This window comes from Nanorana parkeri, unplaced genomic scaffold, assembly GCF_000935625.1.
Source record: "Nanorana parkeri isolate BGI_ZX_2015 unplaced genomic scaffold, ASM93562v1 scaffold257, whole genome shotgun sequence".
Taxonomy (NCBI): Eukaryota; Metazoa; Chordata; class Amphibia; order Anura; family Dicroglossidae; genus Nanorana; species Nanorana parkeri.
Genome location: NW_017306525.1, coordinates 1,138,989 through 1,161,578, shown reverse-complemented (window position 1 = coordinate 1,161,578; position 22,590 = coordinate 1,138,989). Strand labels below are relative to the sequence as shown.

The window sequence follows — 22,590 nt, the reverse complement described above, 5'->3', positions numbered from 1 at the left end:
CCCCACTATATATGTATGCATGTATATATATATATATATATATATATATACAACTCCAATTTCAAAAAAGTTGGGATGCTGTGCCAAATCTACAGAAAAACAGAATACAATGATTTGCAAATCTCATAAACCCGTATTTTATTCACAATAGAAAACATATCAAATGTTTAAACTGGGAAAATTTGCAATTTAAAAAAAAAGTAATGTTGAAATTGATGGCAGCAACACTTCTCAAAAAAAGTCTCTGTTTAGTTGTGCAACTAGATTTACACATAAATGCCCCTGTTGGTTGCCACAGATGAGGCAGAAACAAAAAGTACATGTACATTATAACGATTCTGCATGAGTGAATGTCGAATGGTAAACAGGTTCATGCTTATGTTAGGTTTTTAATTACATTGTGAAAGCATATTTGCTTATTACACATGGACTCTGTAACTCCTACTTAGTGGCACAGAACAATGTTTGTACTTTATCAAATCTCAATAGAAGTCTGATGTGTTCAGGCAATAGGCATGCAATGCAATGAATGTGCCATAGAGTAGCTGAGCAAGTTACTTACAGATCATGCAAAATATGTCTCTGCAAGGACATGAACATCACAAAAGCCTACCAAATCTTGTAGGTAAACTTCACAATAGTAATTTATACATTTTTTTTATCCTCAGTTGCTGCTCCAGCTCTGAACACAATGTATCCTGGTCAGTGACAACAAGAGCATGGGAATAGTATTACATTGTCTTGACTTGTTTTGCTCTATTGATTGTGGATTTTTCGGAGCAACATCCTCTATTACATACTGTGTGAATTTCAGCATTTCATCACTCCACCATGACAGAGACTTTCTTGGTACAACTGATTCACGTAGTCACGCCACAGGAATGAAGGATTCTTTATGCACATTGTCATTTGCAAGGCTGCAGAAATACTCATTATTGGGTTGAGCTGCATGGTTATATTCACTAATGTTATTGGAACACATTTTACTAATGTCTGTTGTGGATATAATAATGATACAGGCTCCATTCTTTTCCGACTTAAAGTGAATTTGTACTAACCTTTTGTGTATGTAAACTGCAGCAGGATGTTACACCAGGCACTCAAAGATACCAACATGCTTCAATAATCCTTTGGACTGATTCACACCATATGCATTTTCCAGCGCAGCCTCAACGCTACACAAGGCAGTTTGCCTTGTTTCTAATGGGCTCAGTTCACACCACCACATTGCGGTTGTGTACAATGAGAAAAAGCACTGCATGTAGTACTTTTTTTCAGCACAGCAGGGTGGGACATGGTACAACCGCATCACACTGCAGTGTGCCCATAGAACTTACTGAAATGTCACTCGTGACATTTCAATAAAGTTCTAACAAAAAATAATAATAGTTAAAGGAGAACTATGAGGTGAGTTATTTTCACTCATCCTCATAGTTCGACCCGATGTGCGACAATTAAACTGTCACACGTCAGCTCAATAGATCGGGAAGTGAGCAAACACATGCCGTCGCTCGCTCACTTCTCGATCATGCCCCTGCAGAGAGACGTGACTGTCACTCACGGCTCCCTGCAGGGATTCCCCCCTGTCCGTTCCGCCAGCGCTGACTGGCGGAACGGACAGGGGAGGGGGCGGGTGCAGCTGGCTCTGCCTCTAGATAGGCAGAGCCAACTGTCGATCACGCAGCTGGGTGGATCTAGACAGTAATGTCGAGATCCGTCCCGGCTGCGACGGTCTCAGTATACCGCAAGCTGTAGCTCACGATATATCGAGCTTTGGGTCAAGGGAGGACGCTAGTTTATGTCCTCCCGTGACCCTTAGGAGAACTATGGAGAAAAACACTTACCTCATAGTTCTCCTTTAAGCAGTGTGATGCGCCGAGATAGGCGCATCAGCAATGTGCCCTGCAATGCACACCGACAGTGGTGCATTGTAGCCTAGCTGCTGGTGTGAATTGGCCCTTAGAACTCCTGAGGAGTTTGTTCTTCCATAGGCATAATGAGATTTGTAGTTTCACCACAGCTGAAGGGACGGTATTTGCCTACACCTGCTCTAGGGGATTATTTAAGTTATTTTCTAACATTATTTGCTTTCAGGAACATCTTGACAACAGTTTGCAAAATAAAAAACTGCATTTTAAAGTTGCTTGATATGCCTGCTGTCAGAGTGCTGAATATTAAGGATGTATTTTTATGTTGAATTACAATATTTTTTACAGAAAATAAATATTACTGTATATTATTCAAATGTTTAAATAGTGTCTCCCTTAGCTTATGCTAAGCCCCAGGCATAAAAACGTAATGATGCTTCCCGTAACATATTGGCTGCCATCTTACATTTTCTAAGCCATACAAAGTAATGCTACAGCTGGTGTCCATTATCTTCCATGGAAAGTAGATAAGGAGTTCTTTGCTAGTCTTTAGATTTGTTTTTCATAGTCATGCTCTGTTGCACATATACAGGAATTTTAGCAAATTATAGGTGGAGCATAGTAATTTAGTCCTGATGTTATATTCCTCAATAATAAGTCCCCAAGGCAGCCACCATGTCGGCCCCACTCAGGGGTAGAAGATACTAAAAACACAAGAAAAACCAGGGGCACCTCTTAAAAGTATCAGTAAAAACATACTTTGGACATCCAGAGTTGATAGTTCTCACCTTTAAGCTGGCCTATAGATTATCTGTGGATTTTCTATGGTCAGATGGGAAAAGTGCAACAGATTCCTCCATATACGCTAAACTGTGTGGATGGAGTAATCTCCACCTGGGCCAAGGTTCAGTATCTTGCTAGTCGGCCCCGCTCGCTCTCAAAACACCTGAACAATGCCTGCATCCAATCAGATTGTTCAGTTATTTTAACAACCAGCGTGGCCGATTAGCAAGATACTGATGCTTGGCCCAGTGGGAGATTCCTCCATCCACACAGTTTAGCGTAGATGAGGAATCTGTTGCACTTCTCCCATCTGACCATAGAAACTCTACAGATAATCTATAGGTGTATGGCCAGTTTAAGATGTGGCTGAGAAAACACGAATGTTTAATCACGGTATACAAATGGGCATCACGGCAACAGTGCTTCGTGGGATAATGCCTCCAGTGCTGGACAGATCTGTAAATCAATTCACAAGCTTAATTCCTATTGTGGGATCCATGGAGGATTTCCTAATGAGGGAGCAGTTGTCACAAATACTGACCAACAATGTAATACAGACTATCAAGATCTTAAAAAAGTTTACTTGGATTCCGAACCTTTAGAAGTCAGCATTGGAGCCAACACATGGCTTGGAGTATTTGGCGTCTCGTCCTAGACACAGATCAAGCCAGAGTTTTTCTTTCCCAAGAGACACTTCTAACTCTCCATTCCTTGACTTGAACTCTACAGTCCAGAAGCTGCGCCATTTGCTCAGTTCCACTCCACACCCCTACAAACGGCCGATTCAAGGCTCTGGTGGGCCCTGGGCAAACTATATAATAGTGCTCCTCCTCCCTCCCTTACCTTCCACCCAAAATAGGTCACACAATATGAACAATACAGTGGCCGCATCTGTAAATGGCAGTCCGCATGTAATAGTATGTGATAAGATTACATGCGGTTTGGAATAAATTACTGTTGCTGAACGCAGTATTGATGCCTACAGGACCAGTGGTCTATTCCAAAGAGCATGTAATTGTATTAATTACAGATGCAGCCGCTGTCAACCAGTCATTAACCTAAACGGGTACGGTAACGAGATTCAGTAATTATCATGCTGTCAAAAGTTAGGAAGTCTACCAACACACAGGGTCTGCTATTGCACATGGAAGACTTACTTCACCTGGTGCGAGAAGAAAGGTTTCACCCCAGGAAATACTCTGTGGGAAGAATCCTAAACTTTCTGCAATTAGGTCTGGATCAGCATTTGAGTACCTCAAGGGGCAAATCTTAACCCTTATTTTAAAGATCTCTAGCCTCCCTTTCATTGGTCAGGACCTTTGTACAGGGTGTCTTGCATGTAGTCCTCATGTACAATGTGTTGCATCTGATTCTGTTGGCACCGCCATCTTTTGAAATCATTAGGGATATTACCCTTTCTACTTGCACTCACAAGTTTGCCTTCCTTGTTGGCATCACCTATGTGAGGCGTGTAGCTGAACTGGCAGCCTTGTACTGTAAAAGAACACTATTTGCTCCTTTACAAGGACAAGGTGGTACTGAGGCCTAAAACCTTCTTCCTTGCTAAGATGGTTTCATGCTGTCACCACTACAAGAACATTGTTCTTCCGTAGCTAGCTCTGTCTGGCTTCAATACATCATAAGAAAATAGCTGAATCCTGTGTCATAACAGATTTTATGGTACAAAAGATTAGTACAAAAATTCTGTTATTTGAATATACATAGCCTGATAACAGGGTCACTTTAATGATAAATGTTGAGATCTAGAAAAGATGTGAAAGAAAAAATTTGGATGTAACTGCATGTAAACTGGGTTGGCGCCAAGGCACAGAAAGGTTTATGTTACAGAAGTAGAGGTGCAGCAGCCCACTATAAAGAGTTGCTTTCGCAAATGTGATCGGCATGGAAAAGTAATTAGAAGATAACATTACCTCCTCACAAACATCAGTATCTAAAGTGTGCAGCACACTTAAACTGGCCATACTCTGCTGGATATTCGTACACATTTTTATGCCAAAAATTTCGTCATAACATCCACTAACGCCACCAGAAAATTGATTCATTTTGTTCGAAAGCTCATTTGATTTTAACATTTGCATTTGGAACTAATGGAGTTTCTCGAACAAAAACCACATTGACTGTTATAGTTTCGTTACAGTGAGAAAAAGTTTCCATCTTGCACTTTTGATGTTTTTCATCAGTATAGTTAAAAGCAATGGTCGATATGACCCCATTAACTATTAGAAAATCCAATGAATATTCTGAAAACACCTTTTTCTGAACAAAATTCTACTCCTGTTTATGGACAGCTTTAGGGAAGCCATATGCATTTTGTGCTGTAATTTGATAGAACACATTTTGAAGAAACTGAAGGTAAAAGGTGAGCCATAACCAACGAGACAATGATGATTCAAAACAACATCAACCTTGAATTACATAATGAAATTAAAGATTAAGATTGTAATGGTTATCACAGTTCCCAGACTTGAATGCTATTGGAAGTGTACAGGTAGATTTCAAACATGCAGTACAGGACAACTTGAAAATATATTTCTTAACTGGAATTTGCCTATGAAAAGTTTAAAAAAAAATCTTAAAGCGGTTTTCTGCCCTCTCCCCCAACTGATCACCGGTCTATTTACTATGATTTGATTTACTATCTATAAAACTGTGGTCACATGATGCTCCAGTCTTCTCTGTTTTTTCTGTTTACAGGAGACAGGGTCTTTTTGGGGTGTCCACGTCACTGCCTGTGTGACATGGACACTTCCTTCCTTCCTTGGCTATCTAGTGGCAGGGTCCTCTCAAGAAGAGGAGTCTGCAGCCATGGTGCTAGCACAAGTGGACTGGCTGACATATGCACATCTGCAGCGATAGAATAGCAATCACCCACACCAGGAAACGACATTGGCCAGAGACCCAGACGGTGTACCCCGGTGATTATGGGTAAAACAATTTGAACAATGGGTTAGTGGTAAGAGGGGGATTAATATTTCACCAGAGATTAGCTTTAGAGTCCTTTCACATGGCCATTGTGATCAGGTCCGTGTCAGTTTTTCAGGAAGACCTGATTGGAAACCCAATGTTAGCCTATGGGCAGCTAGACCCAAACATCCGGTTACCTCAGCTCCAGTTAGGTCTGGATAAACAAACGGATCAGAGTTCTGTTTTGCTGGACCTAATCATGCCGGATTAGTGGTAATCTGATGTAAACGGACACAAGTCCATTCCGATTCCCTATATACCAACATGGGTCCAATGCTTTCCTCCATAGCAAAATGATGGAATAAACTGGACAGACATGGATGTCACAATGATGACATCCATTCCGATAAGCAGGGGATCCATGCGTGCATCCCCTCCTGATCGGACCCTGTGAAAGGGGTCTTAAAATACAAACAGACTGTTAGATGGCTACAAGAATCTTTTAAAGATACAGAAAGTTTTCACAAAATGCTGACAGACAGGGTGCCCCCAAACGTTTGGACATACCACATCATGTATTTTATTTTCAGCCAGTGAAATTTAGCACATAAATAGTAATTGTTTGTTGAATTTTGGAGAAACAAGCTTAGTTTAGGTTTGCTCCCAGCAGAAGTTGTCCAAGAGCCCCGAAACCTTTGCACAGGACTATATGAGTGCTTTGGATTGTGAGAGGAGCAGACCCCGACAACTGCAGTCACCATAAAATCACAAGATGTAAGCTAACAGACACGTCTCCTTGCCAATGATCACTTTTAATGCACAATGTCAAAGGGCAGCCATCATCCGTAGATGCAGTGTTAAAGGCTAAGTTCACCTTTTGCAAAAATGAAAGAAATGCATATTTAATAATCTAAAAACACAATATGCATTTCTTTCATATTTACATTCAAGCCTGGAAAGCATTGCAGAGGTGATCACTCGGCTTCTGCACATGCTCATACTAGCAGAGCTCGTACTGAGGTACAGAGTATCAGTTAGGAGAGATGGGGAAGGATGGCTGGACGAGAATAAGGACAGCTGTACCGCATCTAACCAGAGAGAGGACGGCTGGACACTGTATGACCTGATTTAATGCAGTTTGAAGTCCGGCCGTCCTTCCTCATCTCTCCTAACTGAAACTTGGTACCTCAGTATGAAGCTCTGCCTGAGAGAGAATGTGCAGAAGCCTGAGCTCTGCAGCCCTGGTCGAGTAATCGCAGTTGCAATGCTTTCCATGCTTGAATGCAAAAATAAAGTAATGCATTATTGTTTTTATATTAATAAATATGCATTTCTTTATTTTTTTCAAAAGGTGGACCTATCCTTTAACTATGCACAGGATTTTTAAGACTAGGTGCTCCTCTGCAGTTAGAGAAATAGAGACAATTGCAGTGTGCTTTTGCACCATGTAATACATAGGTCAGCAAGGTCTTTATCTGCCCACACACCTTGATTATCGTAAGGTGTGTGGAAGCCGTGCGACCTCTACTACTGTAAGGTTGCACGACTTTTATCTTATGGACATGTTCGAAAACCCGCCGAGAATCATACGATTTTCAGCGGGTGTGTAGCATGTTCGTAAGATAAAAGCCGGACGGGCCCGTTCGGCATTGCAGTCATCAAAAGCCCCCCCCTCAGCGGGGCGGGCTTGCGATCATCGCAAGTATGATCTGCCTGATTACCTTACAACCATCGCAAGACTTTTGCAATGGTTGTAAGGTGTGTGCCCAGCATAACAGTCTACTAGCCATGAGATATTTAAAAACCTATTTAAACAAATGTAATTTTCTTTTGTATGAAAAATCTGTCTATAAGCTAGCAAGACTTTGAAGAAGTGCATCCTTGAACTAACGTATTACTAAAGTATGCAGCTTTGTTGCTTTAAAACATGAAGTCTTGAAGATGCCAAATTCATCAGCAAACACGTAATACTTATTTTCTTTGCATCCATTACAGATAATATATTGCAGTGCAATGGCAGTTAGCTATTTTTTATGTTTCTCAGTCCTCTTGTTATGCCATTTCATCCCCCAAACATTCTCACCCTCCCTTGCCTTGTGAATAGAGAGCAAGCTGCTGTGATTTCCTTATATGGCCAATTGAAGCAGAAAGTATCTTTTCCCTGTCAAAGATACAAGCAGTGCCAGACAACATACTCCAGAGAGGCTGCTGGAAAACTTTAATTACACATGCATTTAGAATGTTTATTAAGCTCTTGAAACATTTATTCTCCACAACAGATTTACAACAAGTCAAAAATATATATATTTATATCTGTGCAAATGTATTTTATTACTTTAAATAACAGTGATACTCAGTACCCATCAATATCTTCTCACACAGCTTCTAAGCCATGTTTTATCTGTTAACCAATTCACATTGGAGAGGGTGACAGAGGGAAGTTCTTGCACTACGTGATAGACACTATGTTATCTGTTCCCCCAAAAAACTGTGACTTACTGTTTATTTAGGATACTGCAACCTAAAGTAAACATCAAGATCAATATATTCATCTGAGAAACTGCACTGATTATGTGGCGTCAATCGCTGTGATATAATTTCACTAGCAGCCCAAAGAGACCTTCAAAACGGGAATACAAATCATTCATGGCTAATGTAAAGTGTATCTAAGCCCAGAAACAAAACCTTGACATAGTGAAGTTTGCCAATCCTTAGATGTGGTGACTGCATTTGTTTTTTGTTTCTTTCCTTTATTTTCACCTGGTGATCCGACTAGTAACACACTTCATGTCTTAGGGTGGCTCCATCCTATGGAGGAAGAATGGATCCACCCTTAGCAGCATTGTCAATCTGTAGAGAGGGGAGTGTTAACCTGGGTGCATGCAGGCATATTTTCATGACAGATTCCTCCATCCATGCTAACAGCATGGATGAACGAATCTCCCGCTGTGTACATTTTATTCTGACAACAGCACCCACCGCTATCAGAATAAAACTGATTGGCTGCAAGCACTGTTCAGCCAATGATTTCCCTTCATCTCTCTTCAACAAAAGTCAAAAATATGATCTCTGTGTACCCAGCTTTAGATGCACTAGCAGATTTGGATGGACCTTGACTATAAAATCGGGATGTTCAGATACCAGTGCCGATACTTGGCATTTTACAAGAACTACCAGGGTCATAGCAGTTGCAGCTGTGACTGGGTTCTGGCTGTCCACCACTGTCCTGAAATCATTAGTTTGTATTGTTTTAGAAAAACTGACACATGACAATAAACTAAAATTATATCAGTAATTGTATCTGTAAGTACTTGGACAAGTACTTGTACCTGGTCTGGAAAAAATGGTATCTGTGCATCCCTTATATACACTATATTGCCAAAAGTATTGGGACGCCCGCCTTTACACACACATGAACTTTAATGGCATCCCAGTCTTAGTCTGTAGGGTTCAATATTGAGTTGGCCCACCCTTTGCAGCTATAACAGCTTCAACTCTTCTGGGAAGGCGTCCACAAGGTTTAGGAGTGTGCCTATGGGAATGTTTGACCATTCTTCCAGAAGCATTTGTGAGTTAAGGTACTGATGTTGGACGAGAAGGCCTGGCTCCCAGTCTCCATTCTAATTCATCCCAAAGGTGTTCTATGGGTTGAGGCCAGAACTGTGAGGGCCAGTCAAGTTCCTCCACCCCAAACCCCAAAAGTTGGGAGCATGAAATTGTCCAAAATGTCTTGGTATGCTGAGGCCTTAAGAGTTCCCTTCACTGGAACTAAGGGGCCAAGCCCAACCCCTGAAAAACAACCTCACACCATAATCCCCCCTCCACCAAACTCTACACTTGGCACAATGCAGTCAGGCAAGTACCGTTCTCCTGGCAACCGCCAAACTCAGACACGTCCATTGGATTGCCAGACAGAGACGTGTGCTTCGTCACTCCAGAGAACACATCTCCACTTCTCTAGAGTCCAGTGGCGACGTTTTATATATATATATATATATATATATATATAAATATAAAACAAATCATACATTAAAACAGAGATGTACAAATCCCAGGAGCTCTGTATACTCCTTACAAATGACAGCTGCCTCCTAACTTTCGCGTTTTTCTCTAGTCTAGTCTTGGAGCTGGAAAAGTGTCTGTACATGTACCAAGTACGGTACTTGGTATCTGAACATCCCTACTATTAAATGATATGCAATCATCAGCTAACCCTTTACAACACAGTAGTTACAGCTTTTTCCTTTTAGGATAAAGGTTTTGCATAAATGTATAAAAGCTGACCATTGCAAGCACCCCTGTCAGTGTTCAGTAGTTTGTCTCAACCCTCTATCTGCCACTTTTGATGGACAGTTTGGTCTGTTAAAAGAAAGTTGAAAAATAACAGACTTGCTAGCAGGATCTCCAGGTGGAAATAAAAGGGGGAAAAAGGCTAAAAAAAGAAAACTAATGCAGCCACCACAATTATGGACTGGTAAGCTGCAATACATTATATATTGACTCTTGGGTTTACACTTTAAAGCTGGATTTATACTACAACATTATAAAGCTATGCTTTAGTGGACATCTTAAATGTGTGTGCTTTATTGGGCTTTACTGCGTTATTGTGCGTTTTGCTGCTTTTCTTTATGGAAAAACATAAGTTAGAGATGTGCTCTATATAGCAGAATTTGTATAACATTATAGTGTCATTCCAGTCCCAGATGCCACTCTTCTGACGGGGTAAACTGCAATGGTTTGTGTCCTAAGATTTTTCATCCCAAGTCACCCTTATTTTCTACCTTCTAGCTGGTCATACAAAGAGAAAGGCTGTCATAATATGAAGCTGATATAATCATGCCATAACACAATACATGGGGTATCAATGATCATTTTGGGAGACTAGCATTATATTTGGTAGAGACATAATGGATTGTTATAGTTTTCTGCTGATACAGCAGAGATCAGCCAGAAAGGGCCAGTCGTTAGTGATTCATTGGAAAGTGTATAGCAGGGTTTGGAAAACTCTGACCCTTCAGCTGTGATGCAACTACAAATCCCATTAGGCACTGAATTACTCTGACAGCCAAATACATGACTTCCAGGGGCAAATGCATGATGGAGTTTGTAGTTTCACCACAGCTGGAGGGCCTGATTTTGCTTACCCTTGGTGTATATGGACATATTAGGTAAATAAGCATCTCTGAAAATTCACATGATTAGTGTTTTAATGGCCATTGTATGTGACCAACCTAAGGGGATAAAAGGTGGCTTCTGATTCATTGCCATAAGTCAAGGGTAGAACTCTATGAGGCATTGCAAGACTCTGTCACCGGGGGTAATGCCTGTGGCTCTCAGAGGCACAATGGGATTTGGGGTTTCACCACAGCTGGAGGGCCAAGGTTGCCTACCCCTGCCAAAGGGTGTCGCACAGCACTGCAATCTGAAGTATATCTTGATTTAGAACAATTCCCATTTTCACTGATCCCTTCTTGATCCTGTTTGGATTCTGAAATATAATGACCTTCTGGGCTCCCTACAAGGAAGCTCTGCATGCCATGAATAAATGTTTATATCACAGCTATGTAAACTATTCCTGTCTTCAGGACTTCCCACCCAAGCCAATACTCTTATTGAACAAAACAATAAAATAAATGGGGAAGAGGCCTTTGTGCTACTGTAAATTCACATATCCATTGTAGGGCTGGGAAATGATATTGCATTGATGTTGTATTAAATTATAATGGAATGCAGTCTTAGAAAATACTGTTCATATTCATTTTCATATCTGTAGCCCTTGGTATGTGCTCCTGTGAAATCCCTTTTCCTGTCTCTGATAAACAGCCGTCAGACCCCCAGAAAAAATAAAGAAATGCATTTATAAGGAATGTCGGGTAGCGAAGGTAGCCGAGGCTGCAAGTAGCCCCTAAGAAGCATCAAAAAACTGGTGTGGATGGAGAAAACAAATGGGTATGCTTAAGTTGTTCATGACGAGAGGAAATGCTCCCTTTGGTAAGCCTTGCTTGTCTGTTTATTTCAGCCATTTTGGCACCTCCACCTATACAAAAGAAGACATGATGTTAACAGAGAATTGGTCATCTTTTGAATGTTTCATGATATATTCATGTATATGTACACAGGTGCAGCCATATTTACTCACTACATGTGCATATTGATCTTCTCTTCAGAACACACCGAGTTTGCAGAACTGATACAAACACAACTTGTGACTTAATTAAAGAAGAACTCTGGGTAAAAGTTTTATTAACCCTTGCAGTGTGGCTACACCCTCACTGCAAGGGATAAGTGCTCCTTTTTGGCTAGGTTGGGGAAAAAAAAGGTTATACTTACCCGAACTGCTGAGCTCAGGCTCAGCTTCGGGTGAGTATAACTTTTTTTTTTTTTAGCCCTAGGCATAAACGGGCATTTAACCCTTGCAGTGTGGGAGTAGCCTCACTGCAAGGGTTAAAGGAGAACTATGGGGTTAGGGCTTTTCCCCATAGTTCTCCTTTGTGGTGAATAAATACCACCAAAAGAAAGCTCTATCTGTCCCCAAAAAAGGGTATAAAATTCATTTCAGTACAGCGCTGCATGACGGAATAAATGTCAGTCAAAGTACCGCAGCGCTGAATACTGAAAAATGGCCTGGATGGGAAGGGGGTTTAACACCGTGGATGTCAACTGGTTAATACCATTTTTACCCAGAATTCTTCTTTAAAGGGGATCTATGGTCAAAAACTAAAAATAAATCTGTATTTCTATATTGAATTTCCATAAGTTTTATCCCACTCCTAATAACCATATAAATCTAGAAGTTTGTAAACTTACTTATTGAATATGCCCATAGGATGTACTTCCTTAATGCACTGACACCATTTTACTCAGCCCTGTGAGTATGCACTTCCTTGTGTCACAACTCTGACAGAGCTTGCCTTCTGAACTACAACGCAACGTCTGAACAATGTAACATCATCATTGCTTGCTGGAAGCAACGCATGATGGGATATGTAGTCTTGAGAAATCGTGATTTAATCACATCAAGCAGCAGGAAAAGAGATGTAAAGCACGCTGGGAATCCAGGAAGTTGATGAAAGTGATGGACAGACAGAAAGCTGCACTCACTACATAAAAGGGATTTTTTCAGTTAAAGGAGAACTATGGGGAAAAACACTGACCCCATAGTTCTCCTTTAAGCTTTGAATTAATGATCAAAAACAACTCTGATATGTATTCTACTTACAATCCTGATGTAATAACAGGATAGGATATGCTGGGAATTTACAACTCCTTTAAAAGCTCTGGGAGGATCACGAAGCAAACCTTTCTATCTTGGCTTGAAGCAACAATGCTTTTATCAAGTGTCTACTCTGTAATATATTTTATTTCAGTGGCTTTTTCAGCAAGGATGCTCATTGTCTGACAGGCCAATCAGCTCTTAACAGCTTTTATGCATGTGATCATCAGTAGTTCCATTGGCTCCACTGCATTTTGTAGACCATAAATATATGGAAAGTTTATGCTTAGTGGTATGCTGGCAGCATTGTCCGAACAAGTGAGAATACGTAAGTACTTTAGCAGGTGGTGGACAGGTGATAAATTGCTTACATATCCATGGGTTCATACAATGCAGGGGTCAAGTAATCTGAGGAGTGGTTGTAGTTTGATGTCTTGCATTACCTTCCTTCTATTGAGTTATGCATGAACAGAGACATTAATATATTATGATCTGCTCAATTCTTCATGTAGTCCCTGTGCCTAAAATATATCATATTATGTAGCAATGTCCTTATATCTTTGTACAAAAGTTATATCTTGCTCTTTAGCTTTGGAAAGGAATTCATATGGAACTGGAATATAGTACAGGGACGGAAGGATTATCATATTCTTTCCTACATTTATCATGTTGAGCACTGCTTAACAATTTAACATCGGAATGCTGGGCATGACACAAGAAACATAGTGTATGTCTTTTTTCTTATCGTGAAATAGTGTATTTCAGAAATGCTGTAAATCATCATCGAGACACTTTTACCTGGAAAACTATCCTCTAGTTATTCCTAACAGATGTACTTGAAGATCTTAGATACACACCTTAGAGTTACTTTCTTATAACAACAAACATTTGTGGCTGCCCAGTTCCAAACACTAAAAATACAGCTAACCCAGTACATAATATACTTAATTAGAAGCCAAATCATTTTTGGTTTATGCTTTTGTTCTGTTGTAACATCGGCATAATTTAAAGCTAAACTCCAATATGCAACAATCTAATTATATATACTCATATGTATTAAAATGTACTATGTAAAAAACTATTTTCAAAGTCAGATTGCTGTTACTTTAAATAATAATCCTGTAGGCCAAGTATGGCTTCCCTTAAACCTGGCCAAAAAACTTTCATTTCATTCCATGTCTTGCAAAGAATCTAGGATGGGAGATCCATTGGGCACACCTCCAGCATGTAAGGTGCCCCCCAGCATCTGAGGAATGAGTGCTCTTCTTCTGTCTAAAAACCGCCCATCTGCAGTGCACTGTCCATTCCCCTGCCACAGCAGCAGCTCAGGTTGTGAGACAGAGGGAGAGCACTCATTCCTAAGATGCTGCTGATCTCTCATCCTAGATCAGATCATCGAATTTAAGTTTTTTGGCCAAGCTTCGGGGAAGCCACGATTGGCCTACAGGATTATTATTTAAAGCAAGCTCAATTTTGCTCCACCAAAAAACTGGGGCCCCTTTATTACATAGCACATTTTAATACAAATGCATGCTCAACGTGTGCTTTAAAAGACCAACAGAACAACATATACTGCCATCTACAAAGTAATCCCTCTACAGCAAGGAAGGGTCTCTTTTCCATCCAGGTGGAACTGGCTTTATGGAGTTTCTGTGCACCACAGAGTAATCAGCAGCTTTGACTGACACTCTCAAAGCCCAGGGGATGTGTCTATAAGAGTCTTGTGGGAGGCTAGGCATCACACAGGCAGAAGTGTGCAGGCTGTAATTATCTTCAGTGAAAATGGCATACAGTAGGGATGAGAGGAACAGAAAATTAAAGAACAATACAGTCTATGCCCAAGTGCAAGAGGAAAAAGCAGATGGGACAGAAATAGGTGAAGTTGGAGTTCAGCTCCAAAGCTGACGAGTGAGTGAAGAGGATAGATTCAGAAATAACTTCTTCATGACCTTTTTAGGAACATGCAAGGTTTTCTTTTGGCAGTTCATTTTTATGCAATCTAAAAAACAAAATATCTAACAGAATGAAATTGTTTTATCCTAGTTTGACTATTGTTTATGATAGATAAAAAGTGCAAATTCAGTTATCTGTCCTATTTAGAATTACTCTAAGACTAGTTTCTTCTACTATGTATAGCAAAATTATTTCAATATAAAATTAAAGTAGCACTATAGGCAAAATAGCAAATGTTAATGTAAACACATTAATGTATACCATAGTGGTTAGTGCTTATGCTTTGCAGCGCTGGGGGTCCCTGGTTCAAATCCTGGCCAGGTCACTATCTGCAAGGAGTTTGCATGTTCTCCCTGTGCTTGTGTGGGTTTCCTCTGGGTAATCCGGTTTCCTCCCTCACTCCCAAAGACATGCTGGCAGGTTAATTGGCTCCTGTCTAAATTGGTACTTGTATGTATGCCTGTGAGATAGGGACCTTAGATTGTAAGCTCCTTGAGTGCAGGGACTGATGTGAATGTGCAACTATGTAAAGTGCTGCGTAAATTGTCGGCACTATACAAATACCTGAAATAAATAAAAAAACTAAAATCTTTTACCAAGCTGGTTTGAATATCTATATTTTTTAAACAATTTCTTTTTGCTCCCTTTTTGATCCTAAAAAGAGCAATTACATGCCACTATAAGTCAATCAATGGGCGCAACGATCCTGTTATTAATGTCAGCCACTGCCTAGTGCCAGCATGCCTTTCTCTAACATAGCCTGTTTTCATATGTGTGAGGATAGGGGCGTGGCTAAGGCAGGGCAATGGGCATTTATAAATTAGGAAAGGCCTGGGCAAGAGGCAGTAGAGTAGGCACGGCCAACTGCTTGATAGAAAAGCTAATAGCTTGTCTAGCGAGGAGACAAGGTGTTAGCAACTCCCATGTCGCTGCATCTCCACGTCCTACTGTAGTTCAATGTAACACAATTAACTTAATGGTGGCATAATTTCCCAGGATGCAGGTGAAGTGACATCTTACAGACTAGACCTGCAGGATCACCATGTATTTTGTGGGTTTGCACAGGGGTTTTAAAGAAACTCACAAGAAACAAAATGTATTTTACTGTGTCTATGTGAACAAAATATGTACTGTATATATAATTTTTGCCTAAAGTTCTACTTTATTTTTAAATTTTTTAAAATTTGTATACAGTGTAGTGTCCTCTTGCTGCATTTGACCTTCATTTTTTTGTTTTTCTTTGGATACAGCCTGTTAAACTGTTACAGCCTAAATAAAGCCCTATTGAGATGTGCTTGCATTTCAGGAAAAGCAAGGCAAATGCAGCCTTTTTATGTTCAAACACATGCCTTTAAGCAGTGCTGTATTCAAATGCAAAAGTAGCATTTGACAAAAACTCCCATCTATATAAGCCCTAAATCTGAAATGAAAAAAAAATACAATTCACAAAAAAGGCTATTACTCTTTCCCTTGAAGACACTGTTGGGACACCAACAAAGTAATGTCATAAGGTTATGCAGAGACCTGCCATTCCCAAAGTCAAAAGTCAATTCATAATGGAACAAAAAGTCATATCAACTTTTAAACTCATGCACAATGATGGATGTAAAAATGGGTGATAATTATGTAAACAGCGCTGAAATATAATAATTAATATAATAATTTAAAACAAATAGAACAGCTTGCAATAGTTTGATTCTACCAATATGACTAATGAGTTTATAAGACTATATATGATGAGTGAGAAAAGCTACAATAACCAATCTTGCAATGTCTGTAATGACATCAAGTGATGATGGGTGTCTTATAGAACTCAGACACACTTTCAGTCAATACCTGGTAATAGATCTGTGAAGAATGCACATATTAGTAATACCTTTACCAACTACCATATGCTCAAGTGACAGCTCCAGTTTTCCTATGGTGAAACAAAACAAATGAGTGTGGAAAACATTGCAGAGCTGTGTGCCGTGTAAGTAGAAGCTCCGCTAATATCAGTTGCTATGTGGGTTCTATTAAAGGAATGTATCCCTAAAATCTATGATTATACCGGTAGTATGTTTTGAGTTTCCTGGTACATTCTTCAAAGACGGGGGCTGATGCACAACACATCATAACACAACACCAAACAAGTCCATCAGGCCTTTCATAGCAGCTATATACTGTAGATTCTTAACTCTAATAAAATCACTGGCATCGAATGTGCACATTAACCATACTGCTACTGTACAAACATTAATTCTGCCTATGCCTTGCAAAAATCTGTAGCAATCTCTGAATTATATTATTGTGTTATGCCTCTTACCTTTTTTAGCTGTTTCTTACTACTTGACCTAATTGATTCCAGCAGTTTGTCTCTCGTGTTCGTCTCTGCAGGCCCTGGCTTCTCCTCTATCCTTCTCCGAGATGCAGGGGACAAAGAATTCCTAATGTTCTCAAGAGGTGGTGCCAGGGGTGCCATTGGTGGAGGTGGAGGAGGTGGAACAGGTACTCCATCCTTTTTGGAAGTATCCTTTTTAACCTTGTTTGGAACTTGTTTTGCTGGTTTTGAGGGTTCTTTTGGAGGGGGAATGACCTTGGGTACTTCCAAACAGTTCTTTTTGCTCTCAGCCTCCTTTAATGCTTTCTGTTCTGCCATTCTACGCTGCCTTTGCTTGTCCATGTTACGACTAAGCAAATTGGTGACAGTCATGCGGGGACCAGCCAGCTCAAAATGGTACCCGAGTTTTAACAGAGTAGTGTTCTCCTTCAGCATCTTTGCTATCTCCATCTCAGATTTCCCTCCACATATGTGACGTTGATTATGGAAGCGTAGTTCTGTCAGTGTATCATTGTGCTGCAAAGCTCTGAAAATGGCCAGTATACCTTTGCCAGTAATGTGGTTGGAGTCCAGATTGATACTAATGATGGTTTTGTTGGATTTGAGCAAAACAGCAATGGCCAAAGCAATGTGGTCATCAGCACGTGTGTTAGCTAAAGAAAATATCTTCACTACAGTGTTAAACTCTAAGGCCTCTGTAAAACTCATTAGGGTGTCTATGGTAATGCATTCTGAATTGTTAAGGTTGAGCTCCGTCAATTCTGCTTCATTATTTTTCACTTTCTCTAGAAGTTCATCAAAGAGTTTTGATGCATCATCATCCTTATTCTCTTCTGTTGTGTTCTTAGCACCATTTTCAGTCTTCTGCTGGCTTGAATCCTTTGCATTCTTCTTGTCTTGATCAGCTAGTAGTTTCTCCTCTGAGATATTTTTATTAGCTTGGACTCTTTCTGCTTTATCTTGTTTCTCCTGAGTCTTGTCGGGAACTGTTTTTTTGTCCACTTTATTTTCAGACTGAAGCTTTGCCATTTCCTTCTTTTCAGTCTTACCAACAACTTTTTCTGCTTTCTCTTCGGTGCTTTCCTTTACTGCTTTATCCTTTACTGTTTGCTTTGCACCCTTTTCTTCTTCCTGCTTTTTAGATGGAGTCTTCTCCTGCTTTTCCTTCTCCACTGCACTAATATTTTTTTCTTGTCTAAATCTCTCCCTCATTTTGCTAACACGATCATCTTTTGGTTTGTCTGTGTCTTTTTTTCCCTTAGTCTGGTCTTCTGGTGTTTTGGTTGGGCCTGGCTCTTTTCCAGTCCTAGGCTCTTTTCCGGACCCAGGCTCTTTTCCGGACCCAGGCTCTTTTCCGGACCCAAGCTCTTTTCCAGTCCTAGGCTCTTTTCCAGTCCCAGGCTCTTTTCCCCTTTCTTCCTTCTTTTTCTCTTCTTGTGTCTTCTGTGAAGATTTTTCACTCTGAAAAAATTTAATTTGGAATGTTTTTAGTGCACAGAAAATATTCAGTAGAAGTCCTGCAATATAGAAATATGCGTTGATGTGTGTTTACCTCACTCTGGTGCATGGTTGTAGCTATGCATACATATATACACAAATTTTCTAAGCAAAGACAGTTTATCAAGGACAAAGACAGTTTCCATTTGTTACGTTTTTTTTAAAATATTTCCTACATGTCTACCAGTTACAGATTTAAGGCCATTAAGTATATTTTACTGTACTGAAAAATTTAACTAACATATTATGTGCATATATACGTCTTTGGATCACTTTGTTTAAAATGTAGCATTTCCAAAAGCCTCCACCCAAAAAACTTTAAGAATGATTTAAGAAGTCTGGAAAAATAACAACTGAACCCGTGCAGAGGGGCTACCCCCACACTGAGGGGCTTAAGTGCAGCCTTGCAGTCCTACCCTTCAGTCTTTGATTAACCTTGCCAAACAAATCAGCATTGAAAACCCCTACTAAACAGGCAAGCTATTATTTTTCTTTTAGGTTAAACAACCGATAATTCCAACCAGGTTCAACTTAGCCAGATATTATCATTGACCAGTTTTTTCAGTGTACTCGCTGCTTAAGAACAGTATTAAATACTTAATGGCCTCATGTTACAAGAATATTAATTAATGGTGAAGATTTTTGTATGGAATTATAGTTGATTAACTTTTTTTTTTTACTGTTTAGCCACTGTCATTAGAGTGTATCTAAAGTCAAGACTTTGTGTCCTAGTTTTGGATAGATTGGGAAAGGGCTAGAACCTCAGTCAGGTTTATACTGACATACATGTCAGTAGGTCGACAGCTGTTGGAAACTGCACTCGCCCATGTGATTTTGTACTGGACAGGAAGTTCAGGGAAGCGGAGCTGAGAGAGTTGGAGTCAACTGTTTGGAAACACGATGACTGTAGGTGCTTGGGCAAAACTTCAAAGAAATATTTTGCTGGACAATGTATATTTGTTTCATCTGGATTCATTATTGAAAAAAAGATTAAGAGTTTAATACTACTTTAAAGCTGGCCATACACTGTTCTATTTTTTCGTTCAACCTGTAGGCTGAAAGAAAAAAATAGAATAGATTCCATCAATACTTACGAGCGTTGATCGAGGAATCCCTGCTGTTTCTTTTGTATTTTGACAGTGGCTACTGACTGCTGTCAGAATACACGAACAGAGGTGGCAGCTCGAGGGCTGCTGGCTCTCTTCATTCGAAGATTTTCAGACCGGCATTTGATCAACTGATTGAAGGATGCCGATCGAAAGGGTGCCGACAGCGGCACCCACTGTGCAGATTCAGTCCGATTCCTGAAGAACTGGCCAAAATTTGCATTATGTATGGCCAGCTTAAGCAGCGCTGTCAGTTCTACCCAATTCACCTCTGTGGACTGCAGAACACCTAACCCTTATGGTATTGTAGAAGAAGAAAGGGGAGGTGTTCTTTAGCTCCTTACATTTGTGGTTGTTGGGAAGGGTCTCCACACTTACAGGTAGCTGAAAAGATCATTGTTTGCAATAGGCATAAATAGCTTATTGTTTAAAGAAACCTGAGGAGGAACCCTAGTTGAGAAAGGCTGGTTTAAAGGTTCCCGGAGACCTTGAGAATGTTCTAATGTACAGGCATCATACGAGCGCTCTGTGACACCTCTGTGAGCAAATGCTATTATTAATAATATTGCATGTTAATTCTTGTAGATCTGTGAGGGTGAATGAGTGTGACACAAACACTGTCAGTTGGAGAACAGATGGGGGAGCTACCACTACTAATAGAGTCCAAGGTAGTATTTATATATAAAGATCAACAGAATAAAACAGCCAATGCGTTTTGTGGTTTCACTGTATCCCCCTTCATTTAAGGCTTGTTCCTTGCAGAAATGTGTGGACTCAGAGGAGGTAATAAATAACAATAGTTAGCATTTAAATTTCTGTTTAAAGAAGATCTCCAGGAAAGATCAAAAACGTACCCCCGCACTGCAAGGGTTAAGTGCTCATTTAGACTAGGGGACTCAAACAAAGCTGTTAGATCCTGGCTCCCGTAGTGGGTGGTGCTCACTGATCTCCCCCTCGACTCCGGCTGTGGAATGTTCCTTGCCATCCTTACGTCTAATGCAAGTCAATGGACCTACATAAGATGTGATGACACCAGTGGTCCTTAGAATACCAGAGCCCAGGGGAGAAGAGGCTGTCTAGCAGCCTGGAGGGTAGACATGTGCGTTTTGTTTCATTCCGAATTGACATTCGTACGAATTTCCGAATGACAGAAATAATGAATCTGAATATCTGAATGTTTGATACCGAAATTCGAATACATTGGAAATGTTTCCTGAATGTTATTCGGAAAAGAACAAAGAAACGGGAGAGGTGTGTGTCATTCTGTAACAGCTCTCCGGCAATCTCTGCCTCTTTGCTGACATTCAGGACTCAAATTCCGAATGTCAACAAAGTATCAGAGAGATGTTACAGAATGTGGCCAAAATTTGCATTATGTATGGCCAGCTTAAGCAGCGCTGTCAGCCCTACCCAATTCACCTCTGTGGACTACGGAACACCTAACCCTTATGGTATTGTAGAAGAAGAAAGGGGGAGTTGTTTAGTCCTGTCCTATGGTGACAATGCTGCTTTTCCATAGATACAGTGCAGTAGGTCTTGTCACTCTAGGACAGAAAGTGTTACTGGCAGGTTCCCAGTTTAAATAAAGGAAAAAAAGTTCAGAAAAGCTGTGCTAAGAGAGTTGGAGCTGTAATAATGACTGTAAGTGTTTGGGCAAAAATGTAAAGAAAAATTTTGCTGGAGATGATATGTGTTAGACCAGGATTCCCTAATGAAAAAAAGTTTGGAAGTTTAATACTACTTTAGGTGAATAGTAATGAATAATCAGAATCATAAGTACTTAGAATAGTCAGAATCGTAAATATTTGAAAGTAGAGTATTCAGTATTATAAATATTTGGAATCGGAATAATCAGAATACAAAATATTAGGAATCAAAATATTCTTAGTCATATATATTTGGAATCATAATATTCAGCATAATAAATATTTGGAATCTAAATAATCAGAATTATAAATATTTTAATTAGAATATTCAGAATCATAAATATCTTAATTAGGATATTCAGAATCATAAATATTTTATTTAGAATATTCAGCATCATAAATATGTGGGATTAGAATGATAAATATTTGGAATCAGAATAATCAGAATCATATATATTTTAATTAGAATATTCAGAATGATAAATACGTGGAATCATAATGATAAATATTTGGAGTATTTGCTGGAGTGGAGGAATTTGCCATCTTCAGCTCTCCCTGGAAGGGAAGACCAGGTAACCCTCCTCCAAGAATGTTGTGTGGATGTTTCCAAAGATCAGTAGCTGAGCTCTTACCTTGGCTGTCTGTGCCTGCCTCTCCTTCTCTGCCTCCCTCTGGCTGGATGCTCTCTCGGTCTGGTCCCTGCGCAGCCCCGCAGACAAGCCAGCGTCCGGGTCCCCGGCATCCAACTCCTGCTCCAGCTGCTCCATCTCCTCCGGGGACAAAGTGGACAGCAAGTTGTCAATGTCCGGGTCCTCGCTCACCTGGCGCCGGTACTTGGCCACCCTGGACATGATGCCTGGCTATGTGAAGACTAGTAGAGAATGAAGAGGGTGCACAGACCTGGAGTATGCCAGAACAGAGGATGGAGAACTCGCTGAGAACTCAAGGCTCTGTAAAAGAAAATGGCCAGGAGCTTCCCCAAAGAAACGTGTAAGAACGAGGGAGAAGAAATGTAGAACAAGACAATTAGATGAAGCTATGGAAACCCTCCTCCAAGGTGGAAGATCCTACTATGTGCTGGAAATGGGGAGCCCCCCGCAGGTGTGTGCCCCAGCATCAACAAGGAGATGATTGTGTTGTTCCAATCATCATGTAATGTCTTCTCTTCTCACTCCCCCCCACCACTCCCAAGGGCTCAGAGTCAAGACATTCTTGCGAATGTTCCACTCATGCCCAAATTTAGAGAGAGGATACATCGCTTTTTATGGAAATCACAGAG

At 40.3% G+C, this 22,590-nt stretch overlaps 2 protein-coding genes across 2 annotated transcripts in view; one reads left to right on the top strand and one right to left on the bottom strand.

Moving 5' to 3' along the window:
- The window catches only part of SHISA4 (shisa family member 4), a 26,505-nt gene extending 25,332 nt beyond the window's left edge, over positions 1-1,173 (top strand). Inside the window, exon 6 of the mRNA XM_018556887.1 lies at positions 675-1,173. Within this exon, the coding sequence (XP_018412389.1) occupies positions 675-709 (35 nt within the window). The 3' untranslated portion in view covers positions 710-1,173. The remainder of the gene's footprint in view (positions 1-674) is intronic.
- A 10,113-nt stretch (positions 1,174-11,286) lies between these two features.
- On the bottom strand, positions 11,287-22,221 carry LMOD1 (leiomodin 1). Its single transcript, XM_018556901.1, has 5 exons — positions 21,963-22,221; positions 19,568-19,607; positions 18,423-18,523; positions 17,048-18,368; positions 11,287-11,613 (listed from the first exon to the last, which is right to left on the bottom strand). The coding sequence occupies exons 1-5, from the start codon at positions 22,160-22,162 to the stop codon at positions 11,587-11,589; spliced, it is 1,689 nt and encodes a 562-aa protein (XP_018412403.1). The 5' UTR covers positions 22,163-22,221; the 3' UTR covers positions 11,287-11,586.
- Positions 22,222-22,590: the final 369 nt, after the last annotated feature.

Excerpts from the sequence above, each read along its gene's own strand:
- LMOD1 (XM_018556901.1), bottom strand. The coding sequence starts at position 22,162 with ATGTCCAGGGTGGCCAAGTACCGGCGCCAGGTGAGCGAGGACCCGGAC. Across the intron at positions 19,608-21,962 it reads AGGGAGGCAGAGAAGGAGAG|GTTGAACGAAAAAATAGAAC; the intron begins GCAGGCACAGAC and ends TTCAGCCTACAG. Across the intron at positions 18,524-19,567 it reads AGTGTATGGCCAGCTTTAAA|AGTGAAAAATCTTCACAGAA; the intron begins GTAGTATTAAAC and ends AAATTTTTTCAG.